This window comes from Tursiops truncatus, chromosome 17 (assembly GCF_011762595.2).
Source record: "Tursiops truncatus isolate mTurTru1 chromosome 17, mTurTru1.mat.Y, whole genome shotgun sequence".
Taxonomy (NCBI): Eukaryota; Metazoa; Chordata; class Mammalia; order Artiodactyla; family Delphinidae; genus Tursiops; species Tursiops truncatus.
In genome coordinates this window covers 51,549,422-51,574,924 of record NC_047050.1, presented here as the reverse complement: position 1 = coordinate 51,574,924, position 25,503 = coordinate 51,549,422, and the positions used below count along the sequence as shown (strand labels likewise).

Sequence of the window (25,503 nt, the reverse complement as noted above, 5' to 3'; positions counted from 1 at the left end):
GAACTTTTTTTTTTAATAATTAATTTTTATTGGAGTATAGTTGATTTACAATGTTGTGTTAGTTTCCGCTGTACAGCAAAGTGAATCAGTTATACATACACATATATGCACTCTTTTTTAGATTCTTTTCCCATATAGGTCATTACAGATTATTGAGTAGAGTTCCCTGTGTTATACAGTAGGTCCTTATTAGTTATCTATTTTATATATATAGTAGTGTGTATATAAAATCCCAATACTTTTTGAGGGATCTGCGGTGCTACCATTCCTTCTCCCAGGTGCTTTTCCTATATGTAGTTCACAGTCAGTTTTCCTGATGAGATTTTTCTCACCTAGAAAGGAAAGGCCTAATTGGATTTCTGTGCTAGGACATTAAATGACATTCTTGGGCCTCCTTTAATGCTTGATTTTCTACTTGGGGAGCATCTTAACCCAAAGGAGAAAAAGACCCAGTGTTATTGTTCTACAAATGCAAGTACTAAATCCTTCCTACACAAGGCTTGTGGGAGAGCGGGGGAAGAATTACACAATTTAAACAAATATTTAGAAAATGTGAAAGGGAGAAAAAAACACCTCCCGGTTAAGGAGATAGGTCAGGAGCAAATGGTTAGGGTCACTATAATTGAAAAGAAACCCACATTTAGAAACTGAAATGTTGAAATCTGCATTTGAAAGATGTCACCTCTGCCATCAGCATTCAGACTAAGTTAGTATTCCCTTGTCATCAGACACCACCCAGGCTTTTGAAATCAGAGACCTGGCCAGATGAACTGTAATAACCTCACAACAACAACAGAGGATGGGTTACTTTAAGAAGACGCTTTCCCACATTCAGAGGCATTTGCTGGAAAACTCTGAAGGCACCAACTGGGTTAATGATTAATCAACACTGGTTCCCTTAGTAGATTGAGGCTCTTTCACACACAGCCGATAGCCTGCAGCTGTTCCCGTGCTTATCACAAGCATTGTCCCTTTCACTTCAAAGTTAGTTCTGTGAAATAAAAGAGACAGTTTACAGGATGGGGTGCTGGTGGGACATACATTCTTATAATAATTTGAGCTACAAAGAGGAGACTCACAGCTTACCCAGTTTGTTTCTTCAGAAAAAAAGTGGGGGGAGGGCAGGGCTGGGGGGACACCTTCTAACCACCAGACTCAGGAGCCCAGTGTACTAGGTTCACAGTTCCATACCACCTCTTTATAACTGTGCACTCTTCAGCTACTTGTTATCTTCCGGAAACTTGGTATTCAGCATCTGTAAAATGGGTTATTGTGACAACTAAACAGATTAAAGAATGTAAAATGCCCAGCATTGGACCTAGCACAAAGTAACTCCTTAGTAAATGTTAAGAATGGTCATTTGTTGCTCTTAAAATAGATATCAGAAATTCCTTGCGCTTTGTTTACAGGAAAACCCTTAAAACTGTCCACAGAACTTATATGTTTATTTCAAAAAAATTCTAGGAGGTCATGTCTCCCAATTCACATAACATGGGGGGAGTGTTTGCTACAGGAGGGCACTGAAAAGAGCATTAACTGACAGCTGTTGGCTTGACAATGAAGAAAGAGATGGGAAAATATGAAAAAGCAGACAAAAGACCACTGAAAAGCGTAGTGGCCTTCTAAGTGTTTCAGGCTTTAAATGTTTTGTAGCACTTAATGCAATAATTAATGTTCCAGAAACAGACTGAGTCAGTGTGATGGTGGAGTTGGCAGAAAATAATGTGTATGAGGGCAGGAAAACGTCTTGAACATTTTAGAAATGTTTTCATAGAGTGGAAAAATTATAATTTTAGTGCTAAAAGAGATTTTGGTTAAATGGAAACATGCTGCATTCTTTGGCAAGGGGCAGTACTTTTCTAATAGCTTACAGTTTCAATCAAAGTTCTTCCAGCAGCAAAGCCCAGCCTCAAATAAAGGCTTAAGTCTATTTCAGATACCGAAGATATCTGGAAGAATATATTAAATGTTGTGGGCTTGCATGACTCTGAAGCTTGATTAAAAATTGTTTTAGCTAATATTTATTGAGCCCTGACTGTCCCAGGCAAAATTCCAAGGACTTTACTCATTTAATCCCAATATCAGTGTGAGAAAGTGAAATCATTCTCCCGTATTTTACAGATGGAGAAACTGTGGCATAGAGAGGTTAATTCATGCAAGGTCACACAGTTTGTAAATGGATTTTAAACAGGGTAGTCTTGCTTCTAACTCTTAACTACTGCACTGCGTCTAAGGTCTGACTTCAAAGGAATAATTTTAATTATTCCTAATTAATAGGAGAGTGTGACAATTGAGAAAGATGTATTGATATAAGACAGGGATTTTAAAAAAGTATCTGTAGAGCCCTATAGATTAGCTGATACAGTCCATATACAGATCATGCTGGCTGTTGCTGGTAACAGAATCAGTGAACCTCAGTGTAACTTCAATGAAATACAGAAAGTTAAACACAGGAGGCTGTTTGGATGCAGGTCAGTAAAATAAACCCTGAGGATGTCAACATCAAAGAAATGTTAAGGTCTTCAGGATGTTCTGCTTAATCATGAACTAGTCCTTTCTGTACTTGTCACAATGTTTTATGTGCTGCCCTGCATGTCATTAATACTTTTCGCAAAAAAAAAAAATACTTTCGTAAACAAAGATCATTAGGCTTTGTCAACTTAAACAAGAGCTTTTGCACTGATACCGAAATCAATCTCTGAAACTTTCTTTCACTCTGAGAGAAACAACGTTCCCCCAGGATACAGCAGAGAATGTTTTATGGTGAACTATTTTATAGTCTATCCCTTCCCCCCAGCAGAGACCAGACCAGTGAAAAAAAGCTTAAATATGATGAGGAGACCTGAGTATTTATCTTTATGGCAGGATTACTTACATATTTACTCTCATGCCTCTCTCCCATCTGTGCTTTTGATGATGCACCCAATCAATGTAACGGTGCCAAATGGTCTGCTAATGGTTTTTCCCTAAGAATTAGTGAATTATAATCTTCTTCTTCCCAGAGGCCCTGCCATCCAGATCCCAGGTCTACGAGGATTTATTGCATGTACAGTGTTCTAGCTACCGGTGTGAGAGCCTGCCAGATGCTAAGTGCTCTAACGTGTTAAGAACGAAGCATTATGGGGCTCTCATACGTAGCAGACACTCCAGCAGACCACACACCCACCATTAAAGATATTTATCAACTACCAGCATAAGAGAAATAAACCTGGAAACTTCTTTTACACACAAACCTATAAACTAAGAGTTATAAATCATGCAGATACATTCTTTAGGTTGGGCTTTTTTTTTTTTTTTTTGTCCTAATTGAGAAGAGTTTATTGAAGACACTGCATACACAGGAATGGGCCTGATTAAGGAAATCCAACAAGTACGGCGATGGTAATGGCTTGGAGCCCTTCCCCCATCCTGAAGAGGCCAGAGGCCAGAGGAAGGTCGAGATACCCAGGACCCAGAGGGAGAGAATTCCCAGGCTACATGTGAGGGAACCGTGTACTTTGGTAGAGGAACAAAGCACCTGACAAGAAAGGAAGCAGAGGGATAAGTACTCCGACCTCTCTTTCTTCCTCACCAGTATAATCTGTTGTGTGGCATATGGGTGGACAGTAGGGTTATTGACAAAAGTTACGTGTTGAGCAAAAGTCGTGTAAGTTCATTTGGGTAATTCAATGAATTAAGGTCTACTACCACCTGAAGCTGTATCTGAGAGCAGCCAAGGGACAGCAGCAAGCTACGTGAATGCAGCCCATGGTTAAGTGAGGTAAGCTTCAGGAAGCTGGCTGCAATGGGCTTACATTCCAAGATGCATGGATTAGAGTGTGGCATTGCAGGAAGGTGATCACTGTGTAGGAGTCTGAAGGACGGCAACCCTCACTTCACCACGTGTAAGGTTTCTGCTAAACCTCAGTTTGAATCCTGGCTATACATTGATTGACCAGCTTTCATTCATTCACTCAACAAGTGTTTATGAAGCATTTACGCTGTGCTGACACCACTGTTCCAGGCATTCGGGATAGAGGAGTGGAAAAAAGGGAAAAGATGCCTATTCTTTTGGAGCCTGCCTTTAACAGGGGGAGATGGCTGATACACACACAAGCAGACAAACAAGATAAGTTCAGATAGTGACAAGGAAAACAGGGTAATGCTATAGACAGTCATGGGCATGGGGCAGGGAGTGTCTGGGGAGATGACAGTTGAGCTGAGAACTTAGTCATATTCCTTCACATTTGGGGAGGGTTTGGGGGGCAGTGGGCAGAGCAGTGACCTAGGAAGGGAGAAGAGTTGTCGCAGGTGAGGTTTGTGTCTTTAGAGCAATGGGAACCTCTGGCCGGTTTTAAGAGAGACGATTTAATGTATATGTTCAAGATCCTTTTGGCTGCTCTGTGGAACTCGGATTATCAAGAGATGAAACTGGAAGCAGGTACATTAATGAGAAGGCAGTGAAAATAGCAAAGTGTAGGGAAACAGTTATATGACAGAATATAAGGCCCTGCATTTTCCTAATGAGATTAAAAATGTTTTATTTTATTTGCTAACTGGAGTAAACCTTTAGAGATGGATGAAACAGTCAATATCCGATAGGTTCTTTAAATTTATTTTTTTAGTTAAACATACCAATTTATACTCTTATTAATTTAGTAACATTGATCTTGTTATTCGTAGTTAATATAAAAAATTTATTGTCTTGCTTATCGTTCGAGCTACCTTTCAACTCAGCCATCTTTTCCAGAGCAAATTATCTTCACTGCTGCCCAATTTGTTTAATATAAAGCAGTTTCGAAGGCATGTCTGGTGCTTTTATTGGGTATTGTTTTCAAGCCTACAAGCACTGTGAGGGTATGAGTTAAGTTAATGTAAAAAGACGCCCCCAAATCCAGAGGTTAAAATTAGACAGGAGTTGATCTGTCTCATAAAACAGTACATAAGTGTTTGGTTGACCGAGGCTGGTAGGCAGCTGTGTCAGGCCAGCTGTCCTATACCAGGCAGAAGGAAGGGGGAGAGGGACCGGGGGATACTCACCCAGTCATTTTAAGGTCAGAGCACAGAAGTGACACGTGTCGTTTCCAATTATATCCCAGGACATCTTAGTCACCTGGGCACCTATTATTATGGAAGAAGGGGAGAATGAGGTGGACATTGGAGGGCAAAGAGCAGGCTATCACAACATCCATGGATAGCACGGGACAGCTGGTTTTTCTGTTTTCCTGTAGATGCAATGTAAGTATCCGTCACTACCCAAAGCTATTCAGTTCCTGAGTTTAGTTAGCAAAGAATATGTTTTTCAGTCTCTACAACTTAACCATTGACTATTGCTATTTAAATTGATCTTTAAAAGGTTGGAGAAGTCATATGACAGGAATAATTACAAAATCTGGTTTTGAATTTCTTGGCCTTCTTCATTTTAAACAATCCCATCAGTTGATCTCTGAAGGCGGCCCAAACCAGCACCGACTGAGGTCAATTCAGACTGATGTATCTTTTTCAGATGACACTTTTTGTTCAAAGAAGGTAATTATAAGAGAGAGCTCTATAATAAGAGGCTTTGGAACCACTTTAATATAAGGAGGAAGGTACCTCACCTTGTATTTAGACATTGAATAGGGTGGACCAGGTCACCTGCCCAGCAGTGAGGGGAGGGGGAGTCAGTGGACAGGAGAGTTTCTTTTGTAAACATAAGGAAATGTTTTCTCTTTTTTTTTATAATATGGAGGAACAATTAATGCTTATCCTTCTCAGGTTGCTGTGAGAATCGTAAAATACGTTAAGTATATAACAGAGTACAGGCCTACCTTAGAGATACTGTGGGTTGGTTCCAGACCACTGCAGTAAGGTGAATATTGTGATAAAGTGAGTCACATGAATTTTTTGGTTTCCCGGAGTATATAAAAGTTATATTTACACTGTACTGTAGTCTAGTAAATGTGCAATAGCATTATGTCTAAAAAATATACATATCTTAATTTAAAAATACTTTATGCTATCAAATGCAAATCATCATCTGACAACTCAGGGTTACCATATGCCTTCAGTTTGTAAAAAAAACACAATGTCTGTAAAGTGCAATAAAGCAAAGCGCAATAAAATGAGATAGGCCTGTATATGCGTGGAGTAAATACTGCACAGCACTAAGAAGTAAACATGCACATCCTGTATCTTTGCAAAGATCAGAGTCCGCATCTGGTAAGAAGTTGTGTTTCTAGTTACAGTATTTGCCTGGTCTACAGTATGTGCTCAATAAATGATCGTTACCATGATTAAATGAGAAATGAAGAGAGTTTGCAAATAGCACAGCTTCAAGGCATTTGAATGTTCACTCACCATCTTGTCTGCATTGGCCCTATTTTATCATGGATGCCTTCTTAGTTAGAATTATTCTGATACAATGGAGGGCTTTGCTGGAAGCTTGATAAACGTGCTTATTACTCTAAGCAAACTCCTGTTTGGAAGCGCTATGCCAACAGTTGTCCTAGGGAGCGCTCGACTCCATTCTCCCCCATCAGAACAATGGATGTCTCCTGTTCCTGTCTCCTGGGAAGCACTGTGAAGTGCGTTGCATATTTAAATAGCTGGAATTCACGAAGTACACCAAGTATTTTCCTCAAAGCATCACATGCTTGCCATTAAATGTAGGACTGTGTGGGGTTTGGATGTAATTTCTTCCTTGATCTTTGGGATTTAATCATTGTGGAAAGACTCACAGTGTTGCTCCGTAATTGTCAAAGGATTAGCCTTGACTGTTGTGTACGCATTTACTTCTGTTTGACAATTTGATGTTTCCTTAAATGCTTTGTGTTCATTCATGAGGGCGATGGTTTCATTTGAAATGCTGCAGTCACCAGGGAGAAGCTCCTGTGCTCTTCCCTGATTGGCCAACCTCCCCTCTGCCTCCTGTTGCTATGGTGCCCAGCGGAGTAACTTCCTTGCCCTGCACAAGTAGGAGGCTCGGTCTCCATGGATACCCCACTCTGAGACTGTACTCCACGGAGAGATGAGCTGAGCTGCACACACTGTATTTCTGCACAAGACATAGCCCAGCCTGTGGTGGGAGGCTGTTTGCAGAGGCAGTGTTTGCCATGAAAGTCTACGGAGCTTACCTTCTAAGTAAGTCACATTAGTCACAGTAAGTAAATAATTATATTGGATCCCAGAGCATATGCTCTTTGTGTATATGTGTGTGTCAAGTTAGTTGTGGTAGGCTAAAAGTGTAGTCTAAAAACAAATTTTCCACTCGCCTTCCAGATATTCTGAATGCAGAATCTGGATCTAAACTTTTAAAAATACACACATATATTGTTTTAAATACCCCTTGTCATTTGTGAGTCTGCCATTCGAAGCCAAAGGGAAAAAGATTGACCATGGACGATTACATTTTAGAATGCTCTTCTAACTCTGAGCATTGCTTGCTGCATTTGTAAATGCAGAGCTTGGCCTTACCCAGCAACGTGCTGTGGGAATAGATGAGCACAGCCACAGTTAATGCTAATCGGCACTGCACAGAGTTTGCAGTGGGCCTCTGTGTAGACTGAAACTCGATGTGCTTATTTTCAAGAGAGATCTCGCTCATGTGCTCATATCTGCCAGTTCACCATGGAAATTATTCGGAGACCATCTCTCTAACCAGTTTTAATTTACTTTTCTCATGTAGCATCCAGTAGAAATTCTAAAACTCTTCATGACTGTGGAATTGGGATGTGGAAGAATTTTCTTTTTATTAACTGATTTGCTCTAATACTTCCTCTTTACTGTACATTCCAAGAGCATAAGGGTTGGGTTTGCAATGTTGTAAAACACATGAGTCATCTTAAAGCAATTTTCATTTGCTGGGCAAATGATTAATGCCTGTGGTGTTAAAATTAATTAGTGGAAACAAAAGACTGTGTGTATGGTAACACCAAGTCTAGTTCAATAACTTTAAAATTGTGTAAAATTAGATTCTCAGGCTGTCCACAGAAGGTAGCTGGCATCTAGCAGCTCTAAACAAAAAGCAGAACATGTACTGTATTGGTATAAAGAGAGATTCATTTTTAATCGCATAAAAGAGGGAGCACAGAGTATTACACTAGACTGTAAATGTCTCTTATTTTCTGTACTCATGACTGACCATTCATGCAAAGGACAACCAGTGTAATGTCATCTCTTCTAACTGTTAGTCATGGCTCAATTTTAATTGCCCCAAATGGTGAAAAGGTACCACCCTTTGAGGATGTGAACCTACTGGTGGCTCCTCTGGCTCTGACTTTGTCACTGAGGTCTAGCTTTAGGTCACTGCCTTCATATTTTATAAATATAATTTCCACCCATCAAAGGGGCAGCAGACAAATAAAGGTGCATGATGAACTCTGTAGTGATCATGGTTTTGGAGACCTGGAAACGATGTCGATGACACTTTCTCCAAAGTTTTTCACCTCATGAGTATTATAAGGCTCCATTTCCCTTTTTCAACGTGTCTGTGATCAATTCTCCTGCCCATCTCTGAAAACCAGCATTGTATGGGATTTTTTTCAACCTCAAAATATCGGAATTTCCTCTCTGTTTCCTAATCTGTATAATGGAATAATCATAGTACCTATGACACAAGGCTGCTTTGAAAATTCAATGACATCATCAGTGGCACATGACGTACACTAAACAGTCACTGCTGTTGTATTATGATTACTGTAAGCATCATCGTCATCATTTCCACAATGCCTTGTAGTTAAGGGAGGCTGTAGCGACTAACTTGAACAATTCTTTGGTTTGATGCCATTCAGCCTATCAAATTTCCTAGCAAATACTTACTAAGAACCTAACTGTGTGCTTGGTTTTCCGATGGGAATTATGACATTCAGTGTACTTGAAAATGTAGACAACAGAACAAAACGTGAAATATGCAGTAGGTTTCTCTTTTCAAATGTGTGGCTTTCTGTTTTCGTTAAATGGCTATATCTATATCTACATAATAAAATGTTTGCCAATTTGTTTTGCTGCCACTGATGGATATGTAGGATTCCACAATGGCTATAAGCTAAAAGGGGCTGGGCCATAGCCTAAGTCTAGTTAATATTTATAACTTGAATTAAAAATGTGACATTTAAAAACCTAGGTTCAAATTCTAAGCCCACTTCCTTTCCTGAAAGGATTTCCGTTCAGAGTGCAGTAAACGACATATTTTGAATGAGAGCAGTTTCATTAAGCTGAAAGTTTGGGGAATGATGGGAAAGGAAGAGATGCGAAATGATTGATTAATCTGTATAAAAATAGGTTCCGTGCTGGGATTTTTCCTTTTGCACTAATCCTGTGTGACATCTGAACCAAAAAAATATAAAACCAATGCCATATGTGCAGAGCCTGCTGGTGCTGATTTTAAAACGTATGAAGAGTTGACCCAGATAATATTTTGCAGCTTTATTTTCATTGTAATGTCATTTTCAGTTTCCATTTCTTCTTTCTGGCATGTTCTCTTCCTTCCATCTGTTTGCCCTGGAAAGAATGTGGCAAGTAGAACAAGGGCTATACCAATTTGCTTGAAGGGAAAAAAAGGGGAGGACATTTGTAGGATGCAATTTAAAATGAGGTCTCTAGAGGTTGGGAACTTGGGACTCACTGTATGTCCAAACATAGAGCTAAATATATTCTGCTAAACACGATTTCTGTTGCAATATCACTCAGATAATCAAGCTAGAATAAGCCGTCTCTTGCAATGTTTCAAGGCAAAAGTTAAATCCATAGCAATATCCCCACTGGCACGGTGACCTTTTATCTGTATGATACTGGTCCGTGACCAAAATAATGACCCACTTCCTTTTCCATTGTTACTAATCAGACAGGCACATGCTCTGACAGTGCACAATTTGTCAAGTGTTTGTTAGGTGCTTGGTGCTGCTGTCATGAGCTGGGGATCACATCCTTTTGTTGACATCTGAGGAGCATTCTGAGGTCTCAGTTGACAGTTCTATTTGCCTAGTCCTTTTGCATCTGAGGGAGTTTGTGGCAGTTTCAGAGGGAAGGATGTCCCCTTGTCTTGTGTGGCAGCACACATTATTCAGAGAAACTGGATCTTCCCGCATCTTTGGCCTCTTGGGCTCACCCCTGTGGCTGAGATATGCAGGCTCTGCAAGCCTCTGCCAGGAAGATCTCATTTCTGCCCAGGCGACTGGCAGGCCTGACTGTTCTTGAGAGGTGGAGGCTATGCCTGAACCTGATACTGGGTTACTGCCTGACATCCAATGTTTTTCCCCTTAGCGTTTGTGGAAGAAGCGAAGGATCCAAGCTGAGAAACATTAGTGCATAGAGAGCAGTGGTTCAGGATCTGCGGGCGGTGCTGTGGTCGTCTACACTGCCGAGCCCAGCTTATCAGGGACAATGAAGGGGTTTTGTCTGTGCAAAGCTGGGGCATTCTTGAGTCTTGGATAGGATTCTCCAGCTTAGCGTTTCCACCCTTCCTTTTCTCTTCAGTCTCAGCCACCACTTAACAGACCTGAACCCAGTAATGCTACTCATTTGTTTTGTTTTTTAACATCTTTATTGGAGTGTAATTGCTTTACATTGTTGTGTTAGTTGCTGCAGTATAACAAAGTGAATCAGCTATACGCATACATATGTCCCAGTATCTCCTCCCTCTTACCTCTCCCTCCCACTCTCCCTATCCCACCCCTCTAGGTGGTCACAAAGCACCGAGCTGATCTCCCTGTGCTATGCAGCTGCTTCCCACTAGCTAGCTATTTTACATTTGGTAGTGTATATATGTCTGTGCCACTCTCTCACTTCGTCCCAGCTTACCCTTCCCCCTCCCCGTGTGCTCAAGTCCATTCTCTATGTCTACGTCTTTATTCCTGTCCTGCCCCTAGGTTCTTCAGAACCTTTTTTTTTTCCTTTAGATTCCATATATATGTGTTAGCATACGGTATTTGCTTTTCTCTTTCTGACTTACTTCACTCTGTATGACAGACTCTAGGTCCATCCACCTCACTACAAATAACTCAATTTCATTTCTTTTTATGGCTGAGTAATATTCCATTGTATATATGTGCCACATCTTCTTTATCCATTCATCTGTCGATGGACACTTAGGTTGCTTCCCTGTCCTGGCTATTGTAAATAGAGCTGCAATGAACATTGTGGTACATGACTCTTGGAATTATGGTTTTCTCAGGGTATATGCCCAGTAGTGGGATTGCTGGGTCATATGGCAGTTCTATTTTTAGTTTTTTAAGGAACCTTCATACTGTTCTCCATAGTGGCTGTATCAATTTACATTCCCACCAACAGTGCAAGAGTGTTCCCTTTTCTCCACACCCTCTCCAGCATTTATTGTTTGTAGATTTTTTGATGATGGCCGTTCTGACTGGTGTGAGGCGATACCTCATTTTAGTTCTGATTTGCATTTCTGTAATGAATGATTAGTAATGTTGAGCATCCTTTCATGTGTTTGTTGGCAATCTGTATATCTTCTTTGGAGAATTGTCTGTTTAGGTCTTCTGCCCATTTTTGGATTGGGTTGTTTGTTTTTTCGATATTGAGCTGCGTGAGCTGCTTGTATATTTTGGAGATTAATCCTTTGTCAGTTGCTTCAACTCATTTGTTTTTTCAGCAACTATTGATGTGCCAGCCAGTGAGCCAGGCACCAAAATACAACAGTAAAACCAAGGGCTCCCTGTACATGTGTGATGTGATATGTTTCTGGGGGAAGTACCAGGTCCCGTGAGTACACAGAGGAGGGCCGTGGAACCCAGACTTTGGGGTTCTGAAAAGAGTCCCAGGGGAAGTCATGCTATATTGACACTTATAAAGGGTAAGACTCGGTTTTAAGTGCAAAGACACTTGGGGATCTGAATTTTACATGCCATTGCCGTTAACTTTAGTACTGTATACTTCCTTAGAGTTTTAAAAAAATTCTATTGTCATGGTTACCATGTTGTATTTATTTATTTATTTTTTTTTTTTTTTGCGGTACGCGGGCCTCTCACTGTTGTGGCCTCTCCCGTTGCGGAGCACAGGCTCCGGATGCGCAGGCTCAGCGGCCATGGCTCACGGGCCCAGCAGCTCCGCGGCATGTGGGATCTTCCCGGACCGGGGCACGAACCCGTGTCTCCTGCATCAGCAGGCAGACTCTCAACCACTGCGCCACCAGGGAAGCCCACCATGTTGTATTTAATACTTATTTTTTAGACGGCTCTTTCATCTACTAGGATGTGAGCCTCTTTAGGACATGGACCATGCTTTTTTCCGTCCTTCCTTCCCTTCCTTCCTTCCTCCCTTCCTTCCTTCCTTTCTTCCTTCTTCCACACCCCCATTTTATTTTTTATTTAAAATTTATTTATGCTGCATTATTTCTTTTAAAATATTATGTATATAATATGACGCAGATAAAGAACAGATATAACATACACGTAAGCTATGCAGTATAACAATAAAGCAAACACTGTGACCCACCTTTCACTTCAAGAATTACCACCACCGAAGCTGCCTGTGTGCTCTCCCAGATCCCATTCTCTGCCTTTCCCCAGAGGTAACTACTGTCTTCAAATGTGTGTTTTATCAATTCCTTGCATTTAAAAAATAATTTTTACCACCTTAGGTATGTGTCCCTAAAAATATGTTGGCGCACAGGGGTAAACTTTGAACATGGGGCCATTTGCCTTTGTGCCCTCCATAATTAGCACAGTGCCTAAAACTTAGTAGGTCCTTACTAGCTATTTGTGAACAGATGGATATGCCCTGCTAGAGCCTAGAAGATATTTTTGTGATGCTCTACACCAAGGAGATTTTGGAATTCAGTTTTAGTGCATTTGTTCCTTTTGAGCCTTGTTGGTTTTGTCTCTTTGGGGTGCTTATAGAAGCAGGCCACAGGAATTAGTTACATACTGTTGAATTGTTTGGGGATACTTCGAGACTACCATTTCCTACTTACCCTCCTCATTTTATCACCATGCGAACACTCTCCAGTGGTCCTAAAGAGAGTGGCCTTAATATTTTTGTAATAATCAGCTTTGCTTTTCCATTCCATTTTGGCTCTTCTTAGAACATTGTGGGGTGGGGAGGAGAGAGGTGGAGAGACTAGAGAACACCGAGTACACTTGAAATAAAAGTTGACTTGTGGGCTTCCCTGGTGGCACAGTGGTTGAGAGTCCGCTTGCCGATGCAGGGGACATGGGTTCGTGCCCCGGTCCGGGAAGATCCCAGAGGCCCGCATACCGCGGGGGAAAAAAAAAAAAAAGTTGACTTGTGTTGGGGGTGGGGTAGAGGACCTGGGCCAGCCAAGTGTTGGCCGGGGAACGTGTGCTCCGTGCCAGACGTCATTTTGAGTTGAGATCCTAGGGAAGGTTCCATTAAACAAATCCATGGCAAGGCAGAGCATAATTTGTGTGCAGGGTACAATCTGATTACGAGAGAGCTTCATTCTTTCTAAATGCTACGCAGCACACAAAAATCAGCAGAGAATGTTTTCAGAGGGACATTCAGAAACATTTCGTTCAGAAGCTGGAGAGTTTAAATAGTCTTCATTGGGTTAAACAGTGGGGTGAGGTGACCGTGGGAGCTTACTGCTGGCAGCTCAGCTGGTTCGCAGAATGCCTTGCCTCTCTGCCCAGCGAGCACCCAGCTCTGAAGGCACAGTGGGAGCGTGGCGTCTGGGTGAAGTCCCCTCCCTGGGAGGTGCCAGGCTTCGCTGGCCTTGCTTGTCCCAGGGCAAGAGTGCGGGAGCTGGTCCACCTGCCTCGCATCTGCTTTCTTCCAAGCCCGTCCCTCCCCTCGTCCAGAAATCCTCTCTGTTGTGTTGCCAGGCCTTCTTCTGGAAACATTTCCAGGTGACTTCATTTTTCCCTGCCTCGCCAGTTCTCACTTTAGTTCCTTGAACACATGTCTGAATTAAAACAAACCCCATGAGGCCTTCCATTGCTCCATTCGCTTTTGTTCTAACACTCTGTACAGATGCCAGAAATGGCCAGAATTTACCCAGCTTGTTTATTTTTATTTGATTGACATTTGTGCTTGCAAATAAAAAATATTTGCGTTAAACATGGATTACACAGTGGTAAATGTAGCATTGGTCTTGGAGCAGCTCAATCCATTCTGATTAGATTATCCTGTTTTTCACATAGTCCTCGGGCCATACAAGAGACATTTTTTCCTTGCATTTGACTGAGATAATTCCTGTTTTGCTTTTTGTCTCTTTGGTTGTACAGAAAATATACACATCGCCATTCAGTTGTTCTTTTATGTGGGTAGAACTGCAGTCAAGTGTGTAACATAAGAAGAGGTGTCTCTTAATGTTTAACTTGCTTTATGCTTTTCCCGTTTTCAATCCTTTAGTTCACCTGGGGTTTTAAATGATTTTGAACCTATGTGGTTAAGTTTGTGAACCTAAGAGCTATGTGGAGAGGGACTCTGTAGTCAGGACTCTTTCCCCCTTCCCTTACGGCCCAGTTTCTAACTGTAATAGTCACCTGCCTTGTCTTCCAGCCTGCAGTCGCTCCTCCAGATATTACTGCTGCAAGATCTCCATAAAGCACCACTCTGTTCACGTGAACACCCTGTTCAAAACTCGCCATGGCTCCCTCTTGCCTTCAGAGTAGAGGCCCTTAGCGTAGCTTTCCATTCTTCAGCTCTCTACAACTCACCCTTTTGGCTGCGTTTTCTCATCTGATCGCTGTACTCCAGCCAAAGAAGGGGTTCAGTATATTCTAAATATGCCCTGTGTTTTCCTTCCTCTGGGTTTCAGTTCATGCCACCCCCGTTCACTAAAGATCTGCTTCCTTCTGCACCCCCAGCAGTTGGTCGTGTTCCCCCGGCTGCTCAAGGCCCATCTCAGGTGGTATCTCTTCCCTGACATAGTCCCTGCCCTCTTCCACTCACCCTGTCTGAGAGTATTTCTTCCTCCTTTGTGGTACCTTAGTGCCCTCTCTCTGTATTGCACTCAGCATGTCCTCTCGTATCCTAGTTGCTTGTCTCTATAGCTTGTCTCCTCCTGAAAGGAGCCTTGAGCACTGGGATTGTACTTCTCCATGTTTTCCCCCCTTCCAGTGCCTTAGCCTGTGCACAGCTCAATACGTATTTGAAATGGACTGAATTGAATGCTATCATCTTGGTTTCCAGTTCTTAGATCTTTGTGAATTCTGATGACGAGGTCCCATGAAGAGTGGTCAAAGAAGAAAGCCAACTCTGGAGTCAGAAGGGCTAGCTCTGCTGTTACTAGCTTTGTGACTTGGGCAAGGCTCATCACCACTCAGAACCTCAGTTTCCTCTTCTACACCCTGTATGTCTTTAGAACATACGTCTTTAGATTCAAGAAAATAGCAGAGATGGAGTTCTTGATGAAGTAGGCTTTTAGTACACAACGGCTAGTAATGTTACTGTCTGACTCTGTCATCTGTTGTTTTAGTTTTCCCTTCAAGGTTTGTGTAATCTCTAGTCTGCCGTCAGCACCAGGCCGTCCATGTTTTCATTCGTGTCATTAATAAAGCATGTTAAAATAGGATAAGGGCAAGGACGGAGCCAGGTGACACGTTACTAGAGATTTCCCTTGAGGTTGGCAGACAGTCCATTAGTCAACATCCTCTGGGTCCTGAACTGTGCCGTCCTCCAGGGCATACGTCACCCTTGTTCATAAGACTTTCCTAAGTGTTGTGACTAAATGCCTACTGAATTCCAGGTAGCTGATTATGTGGCAGCCCCAAAGCATAACTCTCGTCAAGGAAGGAAGTGAGAATTGTTTTTTTCTATCTATAGGTTCTTAGTGAACTTCTGCTGGCTTCTACTTGCCTTATTAAGGGATGGGCCTTTTCTACAATTTTACTGGAGATAAACACCAAACTAAGCAGTTTATGATTTCCAGAATTTGTTTTTTCCTCTGCCTTGATAATCTGTGTACTTTTTGTCCATCTCCAACTGGCTATCTCTCTTGCTTTGTGATTTCTCAAAAACTGGTAGTATTTCCACAACTATTTCTGTAAGTTCTTTTACTACCTTTCTTCCTTCATTCAATAAATATTCTTCTGAGTCTGTTCTATACCAGGCACTGTGCTTGGTGTGAGCGATACAGTGATGAACAAGACAGAGGTCTTCCCAGACTGCATGGTTTTTGCATGCTACGTTTTGGGCTGAAAACTTGAATTTTAAGGGATTTGGGCATATAGGATGTAGGTAGAATTGGAGGGGATATTTATCCTAACTGTAAATAACACCAGGCTGTCAACCCAACCTAAAAGGAGAGAAAGAGGAAGGTAACACAGTAGAGAGCCTTTCCAGGAGCCATTGCTAAATACTGAGTATGGAGGAACTTTTGATGTTGTGAAATCTTTCAAGGCCACAGCAGCTACTGTGTGTTTAATGCTGCATTAGACACTGGGATATGCAATAATGGCCGAGTCCTCAAGGAGCTGACAGTGTGCTGGGAAATTGCAGACGGTTGCAGTACAATGAGATAAATGCTCGTTAAAATTCTGGGTGGGGTGAGAGCATAAAGGAAGGGCTTCTAATCTCTTTCCCGAAGGAGTAAAAGATCAAGGCTGACCTGAGACCTGAAGAACAGGTAGTAGTTAGCCAGTCCCAGAGGGACAGGACAATAATCCAGGTATGGGGGACTTGTACGGACACTCCATGCTATGGAGTTCGGACTTTATCTTAAAGGACACGGGCACCATTAAAGGGTTTCAACAGGGGAATCAGCTGATCAGATTTACGCTCTGGAGCAGCGTGGAAGATGGAATGCTTGGAGCCACACAGAGCAGCTGGGACACAGTGTGTGACTGTGTCATAGTTCCAGCAAGAAATGATCATGGCCTGGGGTGGAGCGTTCAGGATGCGAAGAAGCAGACGGATCACGGAGTTACTACAGACCGATTTGAGTAGGTGGCTGCAATCTATAATTAAATATTGAAAACCAGGGCCATTTGTTGTAGTGGTTCTCAAACTTCAGTGTCGTAAAAGATCACCTGGGCATTTGTAAAAATGTGTATTACAGGAATGACTTGAGGAAATGTCAGTGGTCAGATCTGGGATATGAGTCAAGAATCTATTTTCAGCAAGTATCCAGGTGACACTGATGCAGATGGGCCTCAGATCACACCACCAAAAACCCCTATCTATTCGATGTTTTAAAATGGCAATCTTTTAAGTGTATTCACAATATATTAACTTCTCATTTCAGAATGAAGACTCAATCCTATTATTTTTGTTGAAAATAGGTGAATGGCTCAGCCCCATGGGTTCATGTGCTAAAAAGAATAAAGAGCCGTCTCCTGGCTAGTGTGGCCTGTGTCCGCTAATTGTTTGCTCCCTGGTAAGGGAGGCAGAGCAGAGGGTGATAATCTTATTAAGACCCCCGCTGCAGATGGTTTGTGAATGAATTTCAAAGGTTTCAGCAAGCCCTTTACAAGAGCAGGCAAACAGGCGCTTACAGGGAAGGTAGAGTTGAAGTTTTGTGCAGGTGTGCATTCTCAGTGTTCAGGGCATATCTAGATGCATCTCCCATTGTGGTATTTCTCAAGCCTAAATGCCCACCTTCAAATCCCAGCTTCACTATATACAAGCTGTTTAACCTTGAGCAAATCACCTGTTCTCTCCTTCTGTCATCTGTAAAATGGGAATAAAACTGTACCTGTTTCATAGGCTTGATGTGAGGATTAAATGAGAATACACGTAAAGCACATTGAATAGTATGCGAACGTAATAAGCCCTTTCTGACCATTACTGAGAGAAGCCAGGTGACCTGTAATAAACTCATCACTTATATTAAGAGTTTAGTCATGTAATAAAGTCTTCACCTTCTTATTTAAGTCATGGTACAGCAAGTCCTCTACATACGAACCTTCAAGTTGTGAACTTTGAAAGATGCGAACGTGTGTTCCATCAACGTCAGGCATGAGTGACGTTGCAGCTTTCCCTCCGTCTCCTATTGCTGAGGATCCTTCAGCTCTACCATCTCCCACCTCCTCTCCCTCCTCCAGTCAGTAACTCTTCTTGCCTGTTCACTCGATGCCAGCCCCTGTATGCCAGCTGTTGTACTGTACTACTATACTTTTCAAGGTACCGTACTGTTAGATTAAAAATGTTTTCTTTATTTTTTGTTTCTTTGTTTTTTATGTATTATTTGTGTGAAAAGTATTATAAACCTGTTACAGTACAGTACTATATAGCCAATTGTGTTAGTTGGGTACCTAGGCTAACTCTGTTGGACTTACGAACAAATTGGACTTATGAACTCACTCTTGGAATGGAAATTGTTCGTATGTAGAGGACTTACTGTACTAAAAAAAAAAAAAGTATGGTGCCCATATGCAGAAATGCTTAGAGAAACTTAGTGTTTAGCAACACATACCAAACATAGGGGTAAGTAGGCCAATAATAATAATGAGGAATGTTAATGCACACTTATGGCGGTCCCCATTATGTCACTGAATCCTAACAACGGTCCCATGCGATAGGCATGGAATCCCTCTTTAGAGTGAGTAAACTGAGGGGTAGAGAGGTTAATCGATTGCCAAGGCCACACTATCACTAACTGAAAGATCAGATATTTTCTCTTGGAACCCATCAATGCTAGAATCTGCTTTTAACCACAGCTGTTAAATATGTATTGTCAGTTTCATGAAGCATGGCTAGTAACACTCGGTATTGTGCCAAGCAAAGTAAGAAACTGACACATTTTGAATGTGAAATATGTAAAAATGATTCCCAAAATGTATGCTGTGACGCGCAGCCATATTTTATTTTATTTATTTATTTTTACTATTCTTTTTAAAAATATATTTATTTATTTAATTTTTGGCTGTGTTGGGTCTTCGCTGCTGCATGCGGGTTTTCTCTAGTTGCAGCGAGCGGGGGCTACTCTTCATTGCAGTGTGTGGGCTTCTCATTGCAGTGGCTTCTCTTGTTACGGAGCATGGGCTCTAGGCACGTGAGCGTCAGTAGTTGTGGCTCGCGGGCTCTAGAGCGCAGGCTCACTAGCTGTGGTGCACGGGCTTAGTTGCTCCGCAGCATGTGGGATCTTCCCGGACCAGGGCTCGAACCCGTGTCCCCTGCATTGGCAGGCGGATTCTTAACCAGTGCACCCCCAGGGAAGTCCCCGCAGCTATATTTTAAATCACAGTCAAGCCAGCTGCTCTATTTCTCAGAGGCAGCCATTCAGGAAGCCGATATATGAGTGATCTCAGTCAGAGGGTGCGTTAGAATAGGGGTTCTTGTCAAACTTTAGTGTTGAGTTGCTGAGTCTGTAGGTCTGGGGTGGGATCTGAGAATCTGCATTTCTGATAAGTTCCCAGGTGATGCTGATGCTGTTTGGGACCACACTTTGAGAACCACTGTCTTAGAGGAATAGGAGGATGATTGGTGACTCTAGGGCAGAGGATGGTTTAAAATCTACCCTATAATTAGCAGACCTGCTCCACAGACCTAGTTATTTAAATTCACAAAGATGATTTGAAGCGACCAAACATCAGCTCTACCATGTAGAGGCTTAGATGCGAAAGAAGATGGACATCTTTGCTTTGCCTTTAACATTTCTAAACCAAACCAGTTGCTTTCTAACATAGAGACGTTTATACAGTAGCTCCCCCTTCTCTAAACAGTGGGGCCTGCTTTAAGACTCGGAAACGTCCCTCACCTGTGACTCAAACCCAGCATTTGGTCTTAGAACTAGGTACTTAACTACCTTCTGGGCTGCATTAAGCCGCCACCTGTCCCCCTTCCTCTACCCTGTGAGGGACAAGGGTTTTCTCCCTCAGTGAGGTTATATGCATGGTCCAGTAACTCTGGGTCAGCTTCTCATGTCCATGGGCTGGTCTCATTGCCAAAGCTAAGGGGCTAGGTCATGGAGTGACCTAAGCCAAATCCAATAGGACATCAGGTAATTCTTGAAATTATAGGGTTTCCAGGTCAGAAAGACGCTAGGACAAAGGGTCACCTAGGGCATGTTGGGTCCTAAAATTGGATTGGGGTAATGCAGTGTCTAGTTTTACATTTAACTCTTGATTCTCCATAACAATGAGAGGGAAAGGGATATAAAGACAAATGTGTATAAACAAATGATTCACAGAGCATTTTTTTGTCCATGGAATATATTACATAAAAGTGGATTTACTCTTTTGATTTTGTTTCTTTGGAAGACTTGAGCCTCTGGAAATGCAAGTAGATGTTTATTCAGAGTGGAAAACCTAGCTAGATGAGTAGCTGGAATTAACCCAACTCATCTTCTCGTCATCAGAAGAATTAAGACGTAAATTACGGTGTAGGTCATAGAGTGGACTATTATATAGCAGTCAAATGAATGTACTACAGCTATATGGAGAATTTTAGCAACATAATTTTGAGTGAAAATCATCCCCAGTATTATTCATATCATGATAACCTGTTTGTTAAAAAGTAAAAAATAGACAAAACAAGAAAAAAATCTGCCTTGTAGGAATACAAATAGATGTGATTGTTCTTTGTAAAAATGAAAGCAGGAAGTGGTGAACAGGCAGTAGGATGAGGAAGTAGATGTAAGTTGGTGTCGACGTTCTAGTTTTTATGATGGGGCTGGTTTCTTCATTTATTATAATATTAGGTGTGAAGAAATAAACAAAAACAAAAATAGATAAACCAGTCAGTAAGTAAAAATATAGCCTCACATGAGCTAATGATGAGTGTGTGTCAAGAGCCAAGGAATTTGGTTAATCCAGTTCTGTGCTTCTGAAACTAAGATTTAAAAATGGGTGGGGGGGCAAGTGGGAAAATAGCTCTCTGGGTTGCAGAGAAAATAATGCAACGCTGCTCCCTAGGTCCATGCTTGGGCTCCACACAGCACTATGTGACCTGACGTCTTGGCCACTTCCTCCACTCTCTTGTCTCAGTTGGTACAGCTTACATATGGAAATCACTAAGGAGGGGGGTGGGTGTCAGTAGATCATCAAAGATTGTCAGTAGAGTGACTTCAGACAAAACTAAGGTTTTAGTATCCCTGGAGTAGGAAAAACATGTATGCTTCCTTTTCTTTTATATCCACCTGTCTGAGAAAGGTCACATGTTTACATGTTTTCTCAGAGAAGCAAAGGTAGGAATTTTAGAAATTAAAAAGATCTATGTGTCCAATAAAACTTTGGGGCCTGTGTCTTAGAAGGATTTTAAACCAGCCTGCTTCTAAATTGAATTTATCACCTCATTCCCGCCATTGCTTCTCCCTCCAGTGCTGTCTCCACGTGCTGTTGCTTTCACCCCGGACGCCCATCTCTATGACTCCTCCTGCTATAGTCTTGGATTGTCGTGAATAGTTTCAAAGGCTAGCTAGTTCACTGGGCATCTCCATGGAATCTTAATCCTTCCAATAGGGAATAGTATTTTCCTTTGTTGGCCGCTTTTAGCATCTAATTTATATTCCTCCTAAGACGTTTGCCTCTTTCTGAAGACAGGGTCAGCACCTCAACTTGACATTTGCTAGGTGTGCAAAGAGCTGTGGGATGTACAGATATGAACTGATGAAATCTTGCCCTTGTGGAGATGTTGTCTCCTGAGTGCGTTATTTGTGACCCCCCAGACCCTACGAGAAGGTTCGATGATTAGCTCTCTATTGTTTAGTGTGCTTGAGGCTCTCCTGTGAAATTGGAGAGTTTAGTCAATACAGCCTGAGTCTGAGGATTTACTCGTTGATTTACAGTCTAAAGGGATGAGGAAGAATCTTTACCACACTCCTGTCAGAATCTTTTTCTGTTTGTTTATTTTCTTGCTTGTTTTGAATCCTTGCTCACCACTCACACCCCACACCAGCCTCACCTCACTCCTGGCCTCTGCTCCAAGCCCTTCCCGATTTTGGCCTTTCATGTGTTGGGAACCAGATGTGATTCAGAGAGGGAAATCGTGAGAAGAAAAATAAAAAGAATAGCAATATTTTAAAATGCTTACCGAGTGCTAGGCCCTACTTTTTACATGCTTTTACATATATTAGTTTACATAATCCTTACAACAACTCTGTAAGAAGGATACTGTTATCATTCTCCTTCCATAGAAGAAGGTGAGGCACAGAGAGGCTAAGTGCCTTTCCCAAGGTCACACAGCTAGTAACGGAGGCTACTAAACTATATTACCTCATAAAAAGTGAAGAGAAACAACTTCATGGGGATTGAAAATGTGAGAGAGAAAGAGAAAGGACAGATTATTTAGGAACCAAGGTGAAAGGATGTCAAGATATTAGAAGTGGAGCACGGCCAAGTGCTGACAAGGTCCAGTGATGTAACTCCACTGGTGGACTGTTTAAATGGAGCAAAGGGCAAGATCAGTGATGCTGCGAAAGTCAAGGGAGTGAGGCCTTGTGAGTTGCGACTTCAGTGTGGGAGGTGGGTGGTGGCCCCCCAGGAGCCTGTGAGCAGAGAGCAGACCTTGAATGGTGTGCCCTGCAGGCCGTCACATAGCCGTGACGGTGACAAGGAATAGGGGAGGCCATCAAGGCTGTTAGGTCTTGGAGTCAATTTTAAAAACTGTGCTTAAGGACAGAGTGAGGTTTAAAAAAAAAAAAAAAAAGAAAGAAATGCTGTTTTAGAACCCTCTTGCATGTCTCTGCAGCAAATTATAAATTATGTCATCTTCTTCCTAGCAAGTGGGTGATTCTGTTCCATTCATGGTCTCAAACTGCTTTCAGACAGCACTGGCTCAGCCTTACTAAGGGTGGAAAATGAGGGGACTTGGAAAAAGATCCATCCTTAACCTTCTCCCTTATACTCTGGACTTAGAGTCCCAGACACAATTCCCAGCCCTGCTCTGACTTTGTAGTGCTGGTGGCATGTCAGTCCCCAGTTCTCTCTCCCACCCCTTCACAGTCTCCATCCTCCCCTGTCAACTGTCCCCATGGTGACACCCCTGCTCCCTTGAGCGCTACTTTTCCCAGACGCGGAGGGCAGGCGCCTCACTTTGATAAACACTGGATAAACACTTCTCCTTAAACAGAAGCAGCAGGCTCACCAGCTGGCTTTTTTTTAAGTGGGAGAAATTCAGTTGAGTAAATTCGACAAATCAGAGATGAGGAAAATGTAAGAGTGAAAACTTCTTCAAGGAGGATTTGCTCTTGCTATTACCAGGCCCCCAAGATAATCAATATAGATGAAGTTCATGGCCACTGTGGATGCAGCCCTTCCCAGACCCATTTAGTGGGGGAGAGGGTTGCCCCTCAAGCCCACCTTCTAAAGGGCCTGTGCCCAATGCTTGTTCAGTGTGGGAGGCTCCGCATGCCTGTGTGGTTCCTTTGGTGCCACTCAGCCTGTCGGCCAGGGACACCTTGACCACACCAGAGGCAGCAGGTTAGGGCTGATGGGATGCCCCAGAGGACAGCTGGCTGGATTGTGCGGTGTTTCTGCTGAATGATGTTGGACACCCCCAAGTCCAAACTGTTCGATCCTTCCTCTTTAAAACAGGACTATGAGGACTTCAAACCATGGACCAACTGCTAAGTATCCTACTAGCTTTACAAACGAACATGTGTGCACTTGAGTTTGGCTGGAACTGGTACCTTCTGTATGTCCCCCCTTCCCTTCCAATCCTCTGAAAATGCCTTTAGCCCAGGAAGGTGCTTCTGGAGAGCGGTGAGGGAACAGATCACTCTGTAAGTTAAACTCTTCTCTCCTGTGTACCTTGCCCTTGAACGAATGAACTCGTGTTGGCAGCCTGGCCGCCTTAACTTCTGCTCACTCACCTTCCACTTCCCATCGAAGAAAGCTCTTGCAGTTGGCTGGACTGGAGAGAGATTCCCTGTGCTCTTTATCTTTGGAGCGCCCCTCCTCACAGTGTGTCCATGACCATCTGCTGCAAAATCATATATCGTAATTATGTAAAATGCAGATTCCTGGGTTCCCCCGACCTTCTGAAGTGGAATTTCTGTGAGTGTTGCCCAGAAATCTGCACTATTATTCAACTTCCCAGGTGACCCTTATGCATAGTAAGGTTTAGAAATCATTGCATTATTATTAATAATTATAAGATTAATATTTATGAGCATGTCAAACACTTTCCATGCATTTCACTTCCCATTCATTTCAACTTCACAACAAATCAACAAGGTAGGAATCACCCACCTAGAGCAAGGCCTGACTCATGGCACATGGCAGATGCTCAATAAATTTTTGTTAAACAATAAATTATCCTTTATATATATATATATATGTATATATACGTATATACATAAATAAGGAAACTAAGGGTTAGAGAGGTTAAAAACACTTGGCCAAGAACACATGGCTAGTGAGGGGTGTAGCCAGGCTTTGTAGAGCCTTCTCTGGGTAGAGCTTGTTGGTGTGTGAACTTGCAGGCTGGCGCCCCCTTCTGGTGATGCTGGGTTGTGCCTGGCAGCGGTGCTGGAGGACCCCAGAAGCATCCGATGGGCCTTGGGTTGAATTGATTGATCTCTTCTCTAGCGTTCCCCTCTTGGCCATCTCTGGTGAATTGACACGGTCGCTTATTTATTTATTACTAATGACAAGAGGAGGCCCAGGGAAGCTGGGCGGTCATTCGTGAAGCCAAACAGCACCCATTCTCCCTTCCTGTACTCTGCTGAGGTTGGCCAGTGCAGTCTTAATTTTCCTGGGGAGTGAGGCAGAAGGAGACTAGTTAGATCCTGAGTCCCTGAGGGAGATTAATAGGCTTTTCGCCTTGCTCTGAAACATTCACTTCCTCCTTCCCTCTTGAAGTTTCTTTACACCCTCTTTGCTTATCAATTCTTTCATCTACTTTTCTTGGTCGGCAGGTAGACTGTCTGTATTTCTGCCAAGGACAGGTGGCTGAGCCGGGCCGAGATAAAGGAGTGACCATGATGGAGCTGTCTTTGACCTTACGGCCCTCTTGTGCCTCCTCTTCCATGCTCCCTTCCTTCCTTCCTCCGGGGACTGGCCTTGTCGAGACTTGAGCAGCAAACCTGTGTGCATTAACCCAGGGGAAACTCTAGAGATATTGGGAGGCGTCCTTGGGGAGTTTGTTTCAGAACCATGGATCTTTATACATACTCTAGTATGTACACACACACACACACACACACACACACACACGGTTAAAAATAGAAACATGCCCTCCACTGAGGGAAGACCACTTTTTGTAAAGAGTGACTATAAAAATGCCTGACTTGAGAGAGATAAGGCATTTCCTATTGTGGGGCTTTTTAAGGGAAAGGTCTTCTGGACCTCAAGCCACTGTACCCGTAATTCTAGTTAGAAATAATAAAAGCTAACGTATATTGAGTGCTTGCTATGCGCCAGACACTGTTCTAATTTCTTTGTATGTTTCGCCTAATCCCCACAATCCCTTAGCAATACCCACTATTAATATCTTCATCCCTATTTTACAGATGAAGAAACTGAGGCAGGGAGAGGGTAAACAACTTGCTCAAAGCTCCAGAGAGTTAGTAGAAGAGCCATGATTCAAACCCAAGTGGCTTCACTCCGAAGCCCTCTTAATACTGCACTATGTGATGTGATTACTTTTTATTTTTTTAATTTATTTATTTTTGGCTGTGTTGGGTCTTTGTTGCTGCACATGGGCTTTCTCTAGTTGTGGCGAGCAGGGGCTACTCTTCGT

The 25,503-nt window shown here is 42.5% G+C and overlaps 1 protein-coding gene across 10 annotated transcripts in view; it reads left to right on the top strand.

Moving 5' to 3' along the window:
• SYBU (syntabulin) overlaps nt 1-25,503 on the top strand; it is a 72,998-nt gene that overhangs the window by 29,125 nt on the left and 18,370 nt on the right. The window contains exon 1 of one of the 10 annotated variants that reach the window (XM_019942275.3): nt 6,169-7,101. The exons of the other annotated variants lie outside the window; for them this stretch is intronic. Coding sequence (XP_019797834.1) covers nt 7,074-7,101 — 28 coding nt within the window. The 5' untranslated portion in view covers nt 6,169-7,073. Of the gene's footprint in view, nt 1-6,168; nt 7,102-25,503 lie in introns of those variants that run through there. 10 annotated transcript variants of the gene reach the window in all.